The 14039-nt window shown below is 40.9% G+C and overlaps 1 protein-coding gene across 1 annotated transcript; it reads left to right on the top strand.

The window, feature by feature from the left end:
- Positions 1–11224: 11224 nt before the first annotated feature.
- LOC148849908 (bZIP transcription factor 27-like) lies at positions 11225–12939 on the top strand. The gene is made up of 3 exons (XM_088947004.1): positions 11225–11959; positions 12077–12157; positions 12315–12939. The coding sequence occupies exons 1-3, from the start codon at positions 11285–11287 to the stop codon at positions 12384–12386; spliced, it is 828 nt and encodes a 275-aa protein (XP_088803130.1). The 5' UTR covers positions 11225–11284; the 3' UTR covers positions 12387–12939.
- The last annotated feature ends 1100 nt before the right edge of the window (positions 12940–14039 follow it).

The raw sequence follows: 14039 nt of genomic DNA on the forward strand, positions 1-14039 counted from the left end.
TATCTCCTAATAAAATAAGTACGAAGATATTCTGTAAAGGCTGCTCAAATGAGCTTTGCCCTGAGTGAAGCCGAACCCTCCGTGGACAGCGTGATTTGTCGGGTGTTCTCAAGTTTCTCATTGTTAGTATGGAAAATTTAAGCATTAAATTAAATTATTATTTTTGTATGGAATTGTCTTGAAGTTAAGCCACATGAAAATCTGAGAGAGAGAGCGTCGCGCCAAGTTTACCGTTATCGCAAGCGTGCACAAAAGAATGAAAAGTGAAGAAAGAACAGTTAATAGGAGGCGATAACAAGAGTAGTAGTTGGTAGCTTGTACCCTAAATAAAACACCCATTTCTGTACCAACACAAAATGTTTCCTCTTCATTTAATTAATTAGATTTGATGAAGGAAGATTTGGCCCGATTTCACAGTTATGCGACACGTGGCAAAGGCAACAGCTCGGCAAAAAGCAAGCCTAAGGCGCGAGCACCGAGGGGAGAAACCAGCGGTCAGAACTCCCTACTAGGGGCCCAAACTCACTCTTGGCCCCAAACCAAAAAAGTAATCCGAACTGGCCTGCATGCAACAGTTCGGGACATATTTCGCCGAACTGGCCTGCCTTGTAACAGTTCGGTACATACTTCGCTGAACTGGCCTGCCTTAACAGTTCAGGATACACCTCGCCGAACTGGCCTGCCTTGTAACAGCTCGGGACATTTCGCCGAACTGGCCTACCGTGTAACAGTTCGGGATATTCCTCGCCGAACTGACCTGTTCTATACATACCTCCGAACTCAAGACTTTGCCTCGCTCACCACTCCACCACATCGCCCTCAGGGCACCAAAACCAAATAAACCGTACTATGCCTGACACCAAGGAAGTCCGTACCCGAGGGCGGCGCACCAGACTGACTTGGGATCTGACGCTTGACGGCCGCTCTCCAAACGGCCACTTGCCACCACCTCCTGACACCGCCATCTCCAGTTAGAGAGACAGTTCCGACAAAAGGCAGTGACAGTTTTGTCCCAGCAGAAAGGACGATGCCCGAGTTGACAGATGCAAGGGTAATCATACCCGACCTGACAAGGGCCTTGGAGCGAGTGCGCGAAATAATTATAAAATGCCCCCTACCCCCAATAAACAAGGTATGTGAACTTTGCGCTATCTGGTCTACACTTTGCCTTTGAAAGATTACTAACTTGAGCTTCGGAGTTATCTCACCGGGTTCCCCTCGGAATTTTCTCATCTTTCCCGTTTCAGGCTCCCCGTCGCTCCAGCTCATAGGCGAATTCGTTGGTAGGTAAGACCGGCCGGATTGTACTCCATCAAGATTCACACCCCAATTTAGAAGGTGGAATGAGTATCTATGTTTCCTCATAGGCTCAAACCTCCTCTCTCCATTTAGAGAGAGTATCTATGTGGTTTTCCCATAAAATACCATTTTAGTCGTAATCGAGAGGAATGCGGAAGGTTTGGTTCCTCTCTAACCTACTGTTGATGACCTAATCAACAGTAGGTTAGAGAGAGTATCTATGTGGTTTTCCCATAAAATACCATTTTAGTCGTAATCGAGAGGAATGCGGAAGGTTTGGTTCAACTCTTTCACAGTATTTTCTACATTGAGCCCATTCGGAGAGGAAGGCGACAGTGTAGCTGCTCCACAACTCAAGGGCAAAAGGAAGAAGGATAATTTGTTTCTCTCAAAATAAGCGATAGATGTTGGATGTGCCAACTGCTGTGCTAAGTACTACTGTGTTCATCAAAAAACACACTGCCAAGTACTGTTAAAAACAAAGCGGAGAGTGGAACGACTGACTGCTTCAAAGTTCAAAGGGACCCCATTTTCAATTTATTTTATTAATTGGGGTAGGGGGGGGGGGGTAGGGCGGTAGAGAGGCAGACCTGACATCTGGCTTCTTTGGACAAGACTCTTTGACATCTGATCTGATCAACCCCATCAATCCTCTCCATCTGTTTCTCTCTCTCTCTCAATTCAAACTTAACCCACTTCAAAACCTGATTAAGAATTAATGATGACCCGACTCCAACTCAATTTATGGATTTATCCGTTAACCCCACCCACTGACACTCCTTTTTGTAATTGGTTACTTTACTTTGTACTAGGTTATTTAGTCATCTAAGTGCTTAGATGGGATGTGACTAAACTAGTGGAATTGAAAGAAGAAAGCAAAAATGAAGTACAAAGGAACGAGGAAAGATAGATGGAGTAGTAGTGTTTAACTTTTTTTTATACTAGGTTCAATTGGTTATATATATATATATATATGTGTATGTTATGGTATTGTTAAAAGGACAGGTAAGGTTATTATTCCCATTCCCACCCCAGGAGGACCGGAGGGGAAGTGCGTTTGGTTCTAACTAGCTTTAACTTGATATGGAAAGTAAATAATTCGTTATACCAGGAAAAAGGGAATTCAATTAGTGCAGGGCCAGGCTCAGGCAGCAGTCAGCACTCAGCACTCAGCACTCAGCAGTAACACATCATCCTTTTCGGCTATAGATGTCTGCCTCTGCGGTTTCGGAGATGGAACCTAGCCTTTCTCTGTACACTGTATCCTTTTATAAATATTGGATTCTTTTCCAGCATATCTACATGTCACTATCTAGATTTTCATGTATTCATGCTTCAGCTTTTTATACTCCACCTGACCAATCGTGATACGCCATATCAGTCTGAATGGGACCCATTTACAGGGTTTACGTGGTGTAAGAATTGAACATAATTTTCAATTTTCTTCTTTATAACGAGTCAATTTTTCTCTATCAAAAGGAGTGACTCCTGTCTAGTGATAAAATGAATAAAGGGATGCTCTGATTATTATCTCCATTCCATACATCAGACGATTCGAATTCTCAAACGACTTGCTACTTTTTCTGGGTCGTCGTCCAGAATCCAGGAGTTTTATGTTAAGCGTTCATAGTCATAGACGAGCGAGATAGTCTCTCAGTTCGCAAAGAAAGAGACAAGAGACGAAAGAGGGTTTGTACGATCTGATCTGCCGCGTTGTTCTGCACTTGTGGCCACTGGAGCACATCAGCACACGCGAACTTCTTCAGTTCTGCATTCAGAGATTCCCCATATCTATCTATCTATCTCTCTCGTCTTCTCCACGCACACACACTGCCTCCCAACCCAACAAATCAATCAAATCAGTCACTCATATCTTTGCACAACTGTCACCCCACACAACCCCTCAAGTCTCGACGGGCGGCGGGTTTCATGACTCAACACAAGGCCTCATGCCATTTCACTTTTACGTTTAATCATCTCATTCGCTCGCACCAGCTCAACCACAAAAGATGATGGATGCTCTTTTTGAGTTTATTGATTCCTCGCCTTTCGCCCCTATTATAAGGGACCGTATTTTAATTTTCATGACATACTACCTGTCAAAGGTGGATTAAGAACCGTGATTAGGGTCAGGAGAGTTCTAAATCGCATTGCGTATGGTGCTTATCCACGTACGTGCCAATCGAGTCACTACTGTATTATAGGGTAGATATGTAGCGTAAAACAATAAGCTTTATATATGATATAAGTGCCATGTGACATTGGATGATGATGTGAGGTGATCGTGGTGTCGATGATGATATGCAATTGCTGGGGCTAAACACACCCATGCACTATGCGCAACGGGCAGTTTAGACATAGGGCTAGTAAGGTGTAGGGACATGCTTGGGCCAGACCGGCATCGAAAGCCTCCCCTTGATGTGTGTTGTACAGTGTCGATCCATGTACTGTCCCTATGAGCGTGTGTGTGCCCACGAGGAACCCTGGAAGCAATTCTAGCTATTAATTAAGGTCACCCTGTAAGTAAGGGTGGCAATGAGTCGAGCTTTTCACGAGCAGTTCGAGCTCAAGTTCGAGCCCAATTCATTGGCTCGATTATTAAACAAGCCAAGCTCAAGCCTAATTGAACTTAGCTCGCGAGCCGAATTGAATAAATATGTATATATAATAAAATTATCAAAAATAATATACGATAAAAACATTATAATTATTAATTATTTTATAATTCTTAACTTTTTAAATATCAAATAAAAAATATTTTTATATATAATTTTTTATTTTTATAAAATATTTTTTGTCAAAATCGAGCTCAAGCTTATGAACATTTTACTCATGCCAAACTTGAGCTCAAGGTTCTGGCTCAAACTTGAAGCTTGAGCCTTGTAGAATAGTTTCGAGTCGAACCGAGCCTAGTAGTATTCGGCTCGAATCCACCCCTACCTATAAGGGAATGTTGGTCTCGGAGTGCCAAGCAAAGGCGTATCGGCTTGTAGCGGTGCTTTTATTTATTTTTTCAAAACCGGTTCAAAGGGGTCGGTTTAAGTCCTGACTACCCTCTAAACCATGGCCTGACCCAATACACCTCTTGTAGGGGCGTATCAGGAAGACTCCGATACGATACGTATCGATTGATACATGCCAATACGTAATGATATTTTGAACTTTGACACCAAGGCTAGGCACCCAATGATGTCGACCACCCCTCCTCAAGGAGTACGTTAAGCCTTTGAAAGTCCACCAATAAAAAACATCACTTCTCCAAAAAATCATATTAGTGGTATTTACGATAATGCCACTTAATATAAGCTCACCAAGTTTAACTAATACTAAGCGCCTATATAAGACCAAGACAACTCGGTAGGGCTCAGCATTAAACTATGCCAGCCATGCCAAATAGCCTGATTAACAAACAACCTTGTACCCTTGGTTATTCTCAATTCAAACATCACACTCCCACTCCATAAATTGTCACCCGAGTTCTTTCTTTTGCTGTATAGGGGATACAGTGGTTTTGAATCCTCAACACAATAACATGGTGGACCTACTTATATGAAACTGCAATGGTGTAACATGATTACGTAGGACTATATATATATATATATATATATATATATATATATATTTCACAGCTTTTGTGATCATGGTGATAATAAAATACTTTGACCATCATTCCCATGTTTACCTAATAAATAAATCATGAAGTTGAACTCTGTTTTATAAGCACTATATGTTTTTTGTGTTGTTGTTGGAAAATCAGAAGTAGATTAGGTAAGAAAAGCTCTGTTTGGGACGATTGCAAATACAAATCTATATGTTTAGTGCAAAACCTCATGTGGTATTTCTAATTTCTTGACCTTGTATTTGTAGTTTTTCCAAACTGAGACCCAAGTGTGTACTGTTTTTGTTTTTAAAATGCCATTTGCCCCTGTTCAATAATAGAGAGAGCATGTAAAAAACCAAAATCAGTGTATGAAAAATGTCCCTAGATTAGCAGATAGAGGAGAGTTACTTTGAAGAGGTTTCTTGTATAGTTAGGAATTCAAATAGAGTGAATGTTCAATATCTAGCTGGTTTAGCAATTAATGGCTATGAGAAAATTTTAAGCAGTTAATAACCACTTGATTATCTATAGATTTAAAATGTAAACTTATTACATTTGCAATGATGTAGTTGGGAAATGTAAAATTACAATGACATGCTTCGAAAACATGGAAGAAATGTATTCGATGCATCATTAAAGATCAAAACAATGTAGGCATCCAGTGATTATTATCCATGCATTTCTTATCGATTGCATTTAAATAATTTGCCACATCAGCATTTTAACATAATTAATGGGCTAAAGATGTGTTTTCATCCAAAAACACAACACCTTGTTGTTAGGACGTAAGGTTGATTATAATAGAAATACCATCTCCTCTGATGACATATTTGAAAACCGAAAAGCCAAAACATTGCATGATCAGTTGTCATTTCCTAAACGTAGAATGATTTTTTTGTTTTTATCTTCACCATACATGTTTATGTTTTCGGTAGAAATGTTGCATAATGAAAGGGCATTTCATTGTTGATCCCAAACACCTACTTACCAAAGCTTAAGGTAGAGTATTTGTAGCCAAAAGAAAAAACCCCCTGAAGTTTTGACAATCATAGAAACCTCTTCTATAGTTTCAGTTTAATAAATGTCTCTCTTGAACTTTTGAGAAACTCAACAAAAATCTCCCTTCCGTCGTCGTCCCAGATGGAAAACGTTAAATTGATGCACCAATTTTTTTTTCTAAATACCCATTATATTCTTTTATAAATTATTTTTCATACAAAATTACTAAAATAATTCTATTATAACTAAAAAAACATATTTTAGTAATTTTGTATGTAAATTTACTGAAGTGATCATTAAAAGAGGCTTTTGTTGAGTTAAAATGGGGTTATTTTAGTAATTTTGTATGTAAAATAATTTATAAAAGGGTAGAATGGGTATATGGAAAAAACTGGTGCATCAATCTAACATTTTCCATTAGGGACGATGACGGAAGGGAGGTTTTTGTTGAGTTTCTCAAAAGTTCAAAGGAGGTATTTGTTAAAATGAAACTACATGGGAGGTTTTTGTATTTTACCCCAAAAAAAGTATAGGTAAGCTTTTTTGTCTAGAAAAATTCCAAATTAGTACTTTTTACTTAGGGCCTAGTGTCACTTTGATTTTCGAACTTAAAAAAAAAAAGATAATTCAATACCCTAATTTTCAAAACATGCCAATCCAATACATGTTGTTAATTAGTCATTAAGTGGCATTTGAAAAGACACAAATGCCTTCTGAGTGTCACCTAAATTTTTTTATAAACCATCCAAACGAAGAGGTAAGGAATTGGGACTATTCATTTTTTTATCAACGTTTGGATGATTGATAAAAAGAATTAGATGACACTTGAAGGGCATTTGTGTCTATTTAAATGCCACTTAATGGCTGATTAATGGGTTGATTAACAACAGGTACTGGATTGACACATTTTGAAAATTGGATTATAGAATTGTCACATTTTTAAGTTTAGGGGACCAAAGTGGCACTAGATCCAAAGTACAAGGGTACTAATCGAGAATATTCCCTTAAATTTATACCTATTACTATTAGATATACCTGATCCTGGATGATGGATTGGCCAGGACTGACCCATTCTTAATCGGGCCTGGGCTCAAAATACTAGGCCTAACTTTTTCCAGGTCGGATCAGACTTTTTCTAAGTATTACTTGATAATTAGGGGTTTAAACGGATCAATTTTGGATTGGATCAGGCAATATCCGAATTCGAATCCGATTAGAAAATCCGGTATTTGAATTCGATTCAATATCTGACGGATATTGAAAATTAATATTCGAATTCGAATCCGATTAAATATTCAAATATTCTATTCGATTCGAATTCGATTAATTAATTATTTTAGATAATTAATAAATATATAAAATAAATATTTTATTGATATAAAGTATATAAATTATTTATATAACTTAATTATTATATATTATATAAAATATTTGATATATTATATATAAGAACTAAAGAATCGGTTGAATTCGGATATTTATCGAATCAAATAAGGTCATATCCAAATTCGAATCCAGTTAACTATTCGATAAGAATAGGATATCCAAATTCGACCGATTAAATGTTCGAATTATCCAAATTCGATTTGATTATGTCGAATATCGAATTCGAAATCAAATTTTCGAATACCGTTGACACCCCTATTAATAATGTCTTTTAAGGTTGCAACCTTTTTCTCTACTTTGTCTTGGTGCAATTTGCAATGTAATCAATGAATATATCCTTGTAGTGTATAATATGATTGGTATCTAATACAGAAATACACATATTCAAACGAAGGATAGATATATGAGTTAATATTATAATATATATATACATATATAATGCCTTTTAAGGTTGTAACCTCTTTCTCTACTTTGTCTTGGTGCAATTTGTAATGTTATCAATGAATATATCTGATGTAACCGTTTTCGGCCACGTACCAATGTTTTGTGATGTAAAATTTTTTGGCAAAGTACCTCGTTATTCGACCCGGTGGTGGCGTGCCTTAGTGACGAGCTACTTGGTGGCGAACTTCCTGGGGGAGAACTGCTTGGTGACGAACTGCTTGGTGGCGAACTGCCTTGGTGGCGAACTGCCTAGGGGCGAACTGCCTGGTGGCGAACTGCTTGGGGGCGAACTACCTGGGGGCGAACTGCCTTGGGGGCGAACTGCCTGGGGGCGAACTGCCTGGTGGCGAACTGCTTGGGGGTGAATTGCCTTGGTGGCGAACTGCCTGTGGGTGAATTGCCTTGGTGGCGAACTGCCTGGGGATGAACTGCCTGGTGGCGAACTGCCTGGGGGCGAACTGCTTGGTGGCGAACTGCCTGGTGGCGAACTCCCTGGGGGCGAACTGCCTGGTGGCGAACTCCTTGGTGGCGAACTGCCTGGGGACGAACTGCCTGGTGGCGAACTCCCTGGTGGAGAACTGCCTGGCGAACTCCCTACTAGGTGGCCGATGCCTTAGAGAATGTTGGAGCTCCCTGGTGCGGCGCAATCCGATTGCCCTCAGCGTGAGGTGGTCTTATTTCCTTTGTAGGCTGCAGGAGATGAGGGACCTGCGAGAACTTCATCTTTTCCTCCTCTTTGTAGGTGGCGGGAGCTGAGAGACCTGCGAGAACTTCATCTTTTCCTCCTCTTTGTAGGTGGCGAGAGCTAAGGGACCTCCGAGAACTCCATCTTTTCCTCCTCCTTGTAGGTGGCAGGAGTTGAGGGACCTCCGAGAACTCTATCTTTTCCTCCTCCTTGTAGGTGGCAGGAGCTGAGGGACCTCCGATAACTCCATCTCTTCCTCCTCCTTGTAGGCGGTGGGAGCTGAAGGACCTGTGAGAACTGAATCAGAGGTCCCGGGGGTATTTTCCCGGTGGGGGCTCTCCGATGCTTAAGTTAGCACTCTTATTGTAGAGAGCTTTGAAGATAATATGAGAGAGCTAGAGAGCAGGGTTACTTCCCTTTCTTTTTCCTCCCCCTCCCCTTTAGGGGGTGAGGTCTTTATATACCGGAGTCCTCGCGGGTTAGGTGGGTGAAAAGCCTCCAAACGGTAAGACTCGTCGCATCCTGTCAGAACCGGGGTACGGTGGGGAACTCCTTGAGGTCGTCAGGTTGGCGCTTGTGTCAGGCGGCCAGGTCGGCGCCTGGGCCGGGTTGTCAGAGGGGTGCCTGTGTCAGTCGGCGGGTCAGTGTCTAGGCCAGGTTGTCAGGTCGGCGCCTGTGTCAGTCGGCGGGTCAGTGTCTAGATCAGGTCGTCAAGCTGGCGCCTGTGTCAGTCGGCGGGTCAGTGTCTAGGCCAGGTTCGTCGGCGGGCGCATTGGCCGGATCATGCGCTAGGCTGGTCCAGGTCGGCCAGGTCGCGCAGGCTGCGCGCTAGGCCGCGCGCAGGTCACGCCAGGCCGGCCAGACTGGTGCCCGGGTGGGTCACCAACTTCGTAAGTTTGTTGGCTGGGTGTTTTCCTAGTTGTCACGAGGTGCCGCGTGTCACAATTTCACTGGAGGGCCAAATCTGCACTCATCAATATCCTTGTAGTGTATAATATGGTTTGTATCTAATACAGTGATACACATATTCAAACGAAGGATAGAAATATGAGTTAATAATATTATATAATAAAATCTAACTTTTATGACCTAAATTAAACTCAAGTATGCCCTTTATGAACCATCTCTGATCCATTGACACAGATACAACCCACGTAGGTGTAGGGGTATGACACTTGTCGAAAATGCTAGGTCTTGCCCATCATTTGAGTCAATGTTTTTAACCCTTCGTTGACCTGATTAGTGAAATTGTTTGAACTATCACTTAGCTAGGATTTTGGGTTTGGTTCAGTTAAGACCTGTTAGATAGTCAAAAACCATTAATTTGATCAAGAACAGTTCGACCCGATGACCAGGTCGTGGGTTGCACACTGAATATACACAAACTTTTGGAGGCCATAATTTTGCACTCCAATGTCCAATTAAGGTGATTTTTTTTTTGATAACTTTTTGAGATCTCTATTTTCATGAAAACACTCATTCTTTTGCTTCAAATTACAAATTTTAATATTTTTTTATGAATACAAATTAAAATCTGAATTAAAAAACATATAATAAAAATAAAATAATATATATAACATATCTAAACCATATTTATATATTATTTATTATTAACATATATATATATATTTATATAAATATATATACTTAATGCATATATACATTGACAAGGCATGGTATGAACCATTCGGCCCAGCCGATTGAACTGGTGAACCATGACATGGAGACAAAAACGGTTCGACTTCCGGATCAACTTTTAAAACATTGCTTTGAATTTCCACTGGGAGTTGGGTCACCATCCCTCCCCAATTCACAGGCTATATTAGTTTTTGTTGTTGTTGTTATTGTGTGTTTGCTTACATGAATGATGTAATCATGTAAATGATAGGGGTCTGAATTTAAAAGATGAGCACTGGCTGCCACCTTTATCGCGGCCCACAAAAAGAACCCGACTTTTTCGACCTTTAACAAGGGAGCGTATTCAACGGTAGAGGATGGCGGTCGCTTCGAACCCTCGTTTAGGTGCCACGTGAGGATCATATAGTCATATGCTAGTACAAGGGTGGTATCAGTTATATGAAGAAACTAGATTCCAATCTCAACTGGATATGTACAGAAAAAGCTGAAGTATATATATACATACAGAACAGCAATTGGAATTGGGGATGGTTTAAACTTTTAATTTCGGGTTGAACTTGAACACTATGCCTATCAACCTTGGCTCAACTCTATAGTCTCAAAATTAACAAATTCAAACATAACTCAACCCACAGTAAAAAGGATTAACACACACACACACAATAATCCATTGGGGTTGGGGTTGGAGTTTCAACTTTGAACCCCAACGGCCAATGAAGTAAATAGCTCTCCTGCTCCCAGTTGATGACCAAAGACAAAAGTACCCGACAGAGACATGTATGCGCCTAACTCATCAGCTCTGCAGATCTAGTGCGCTGGAGCATTCCCTTCCCTATGGTTGGTATGGCAGTGTAGCCTAGCTAAATGGTTGAATGGATGTCGGAAGAGATTGAGAGACAGAGACAGAGTGAGAGAGGCTGAGGGACCATCGAGATCTGCAGTTCGCCCCCGTCCTTCATTCATGCCCTCTCCCACTCACTCAAATGAAATGACTCCCAGCAAATAAAAATAACTCAAGAAAAGTCGCTAGTAACAGTCACATACACACGCACAGTCTACAACTATTTGTCTTTCCATTTTACAATTGCAATTTTAGACCGATGAACTGATCCATCATCATCTATATATGCTCTATATAAATACAACACCTTCCACTCTTTTCCTCTGCCATTACTCATTCACTCACACTCTTTCCATCTCTCTCCTTTCTTCTTTCCGCCATCACCGTCACCATGCGGTCATCATCGTCAGGTGGCGAAGACACCAGAAATCTCTACAGCAATAGAGTCTCTTCTTCGTCGTCCTCAAAATCCTCGTCTTCGTCTTCATCTCTCTCCCCCTTTTCACCTTCAACCCACCTCCCAACCCCTACGAGGAGAACCATGGAAGAAGTATGGAAAGACATCAACCTCACTTCTCTCGATGACCACCCTGCAGCTACCACCGGCACCAGAGAATCAACCCTTCCCAAAGGCACCGAAACTGATACTACCAACCTCCGCGGTATGATTTTTCAAGACTTCCTTGCTCGACCCTTCAACACTACTGATCCACCAACAAGCGTTGTCTCCGTTAATCCCACAACTTCTTCTGATGTCACTGCCTTCGCTTCTCCACCACCACGGCCCCCTACCGTCTTAAGTTTGAATTCGGGCCCTGAATTTCATTATCTTGATAACACTGATTCGTTGAGGCCACACTCGCAATTATATGGCTCTGGCAATGCAGCTGCTACACCCTTCTTTCTTCCTTCCTTGAACGCTCCTTTTGACTCTTTCGGTTCTTCTTCGGCCTTTTCTCCGCTTTGCCGAAAAAGAGTTCCGGACACTGAAGAAAATTCCGGAGATCGACGGCATAAGCGCATGCTCAAGAATCGAGAATCTGCTGCTCGGTCTAGAGCCAGAAAGCAGGAATTGATTTTTTTTTTCATTCTTCTCTTTCATCTTAGAATTTGTATAGTTATGGTTTAGCTTCATGGTGTTTTCTCGGCGTTACTCTCTAGTGATTTTTCCTTGGAATATTTACAGGCTTATACAAATGAATTGGAGTTGGAAGTAGCTCATTTGAAGGAAGAGAACGCGAAGCTCAGAATACAGCAACAACAGGTGAATGGAATGAATTAACAAGAGAGAGAGAGACCCATAACATTATTTCCAGGGTTTTTCTTTTCTTCTCTTTGTTGTAATTTATTAAATCACTGAACATTGTTACAACATCCTAACTTGGACGGAGATTTGCTGATTGGTCTTTATCTGTGAACAGATATGTTTAGCGGCAGCTGCTCAACTTCCCAAAAAGCAGGCTCTCTATAGAACGTCGACAGCTCCGTTTTAACAAAGCAGCCTTTTATCAGGGTTTTTCCTTTCCATCTCTTTTTTCTTCATATCTTTTCTTGTACTTAACAGACAGAGAGAGAGAGGGATGGGGCTTAAATGTTCTGTAAGAGAATATCAATGTCAGGGCTGTTAAGAAAGAAGAAAGCCGCAGGTAGCAGGTAGGTGTTTTGAATCCAAGCAGTAGGAGCTTTGGTGGGCCATGCCTTGTAAGTTTATATTAAATCTTTTCCTTGTCTTTTGTCAATCTAATTAATAATTTTCTTCTTGGTATTGGAGGGTGGGGTCTAGGGCCAGGGGGAGTGAAGATGGGAAGAGGGAGGGAGTGGATGAGATGGGGAATGGGAGACCAGAGAGACCACATGCTTGCTTGCGTAAAGATGTACAGTATAAAAGATGGGACATGTTGGCCATCACAATCAAGTATCTATCATCTTCTTCGTTTTTCTTCTCTCTTTCCCCATCTTCCACTCTCACCCAATACAAGTTCTTGTCTTCCATTATTACATCCATTTTTTATATGTTTTATTGATCCGTTGTAAGTTGTAACATCCATTGATGCTGTATTTCGTGGGTCTTAATCTTTATGCTACCTCATAAAAATCCTTTCTAATTTGTTAAGTTTTCGTCTCTGTTCACCCCAGTTATCTTTTAACGTATGCAAACGTTTCAATTTTAGCTCCGTCATTACGAGTCTCCTCATTGCACAGGCCAATAGACAACACATCAGCCTAACTAGGCCCCACAAGTCGACACGTGGGCGTTTGAGTTAAACCATCTATAATTAACTACTTGATAATGACATGGGAGAAGTAATGCTGTAGACCGTTGAGTTCCAACCTCCAACGTGAAGAAACTGTGCTATCTCATCCTACGGATGGAATTAGATTTCATGTATTGCTTTGTGGTCGTTTTAGTAGCTACATTTACGGAGCAACTATTTTCTACTGCCAATTAGCTTAGTGAAATTAATGATCTGCTAGACTTGGCTCAGCGGCCATTTGATTGCAGCTGAAGTGTCTCAATTTATTTGAAGTCAAAGCAATAAAACCCATTTCAGCCGGCCCGCTTTCACCTTAGATGATGATGATGATACGAATGCATACTCGGAGACATGAGAGACGAAGTGAACAAACACCCCTTTTAGTTCAAAACCATAAAACCAGCTGTGTGCAAAGGCGGCATATTTGATTCACTGAGTAGAACTGAAGCATCCCACAAATATATATAGCTGTCAGTGATCTTTTGTCCTTTTCATCTGTTTGCTGGGCGTCTTTATTTCTTTCTTAATTCATCACTAAACAAGATGCCACACTTTGTTTTCACATCGTGCCAGATAATTGATTTGGCAGTCAAAAACGCAAAACTCTTACGAGCTAGCTGTTTGTCTGGTCTATTCGAGAGAGGAACGGCGAGGTGGGATGTTTTGCTTCAATTAGAAAGTGGATATATATATATATTTAGATCGAGGGGAACAACATTTTTCTATTAAAAATTATGCGGCTGGAGAGGTTGAAAAGCTTGTACACTCCTTAAGTGGTAGTGAAACCCATTCTTTCTCTTTCTCTCTGCCATCCATTTATTTCAAGCCAGCCCTTTGGCGACTGTGTCTGTGATGCAGATTCTTTATTTACTTAAATCGCTGTTTTTCAAT

Source organism: Nelumbo lutea, chromosome 5 (genome assembly GCF_056320005.1).
Source record: "Nelumbo lutea isolate HS-2025 chromosome 5, American lotus-T2T, whole genome shotgun sequence".
Taxonomy (NCBI): domain Eukaryota; kingdom Viridiplantae; phylum Streptophyta; class Magnoliopsida; order Proteales; family Nelumbonaceae; genus Nelumbo; species Nelumbo lutea.

What these genes read in the sequence shown, in the direction of transcription:
- LOC148849908 (XM_088947004.1), top strand. Translation starts at nt 11,285, where the DNA reads ATGCGGTCATCATCGTCAGGTGGCGAAGACACCAGAAATCTCTACAGC. An exon ending in CTCGGTCTAGAGCCAGAAAG is followed by an intron (nt 11,960 to 12,076) that starts CAGGAATTGATT and finishes TTGGAATATTTA; the next exon opens with CAGGCTTATACAAATGAATT. An exon ending in TCAGAATACAGCAACAACAG is followed by an intron (nt 12,158 to 12,314) that starts GTGAATGGAATG and finishes ATCTGTGAACAG; the next exon opens with ATATGTTTAGCGGCAGCTGC.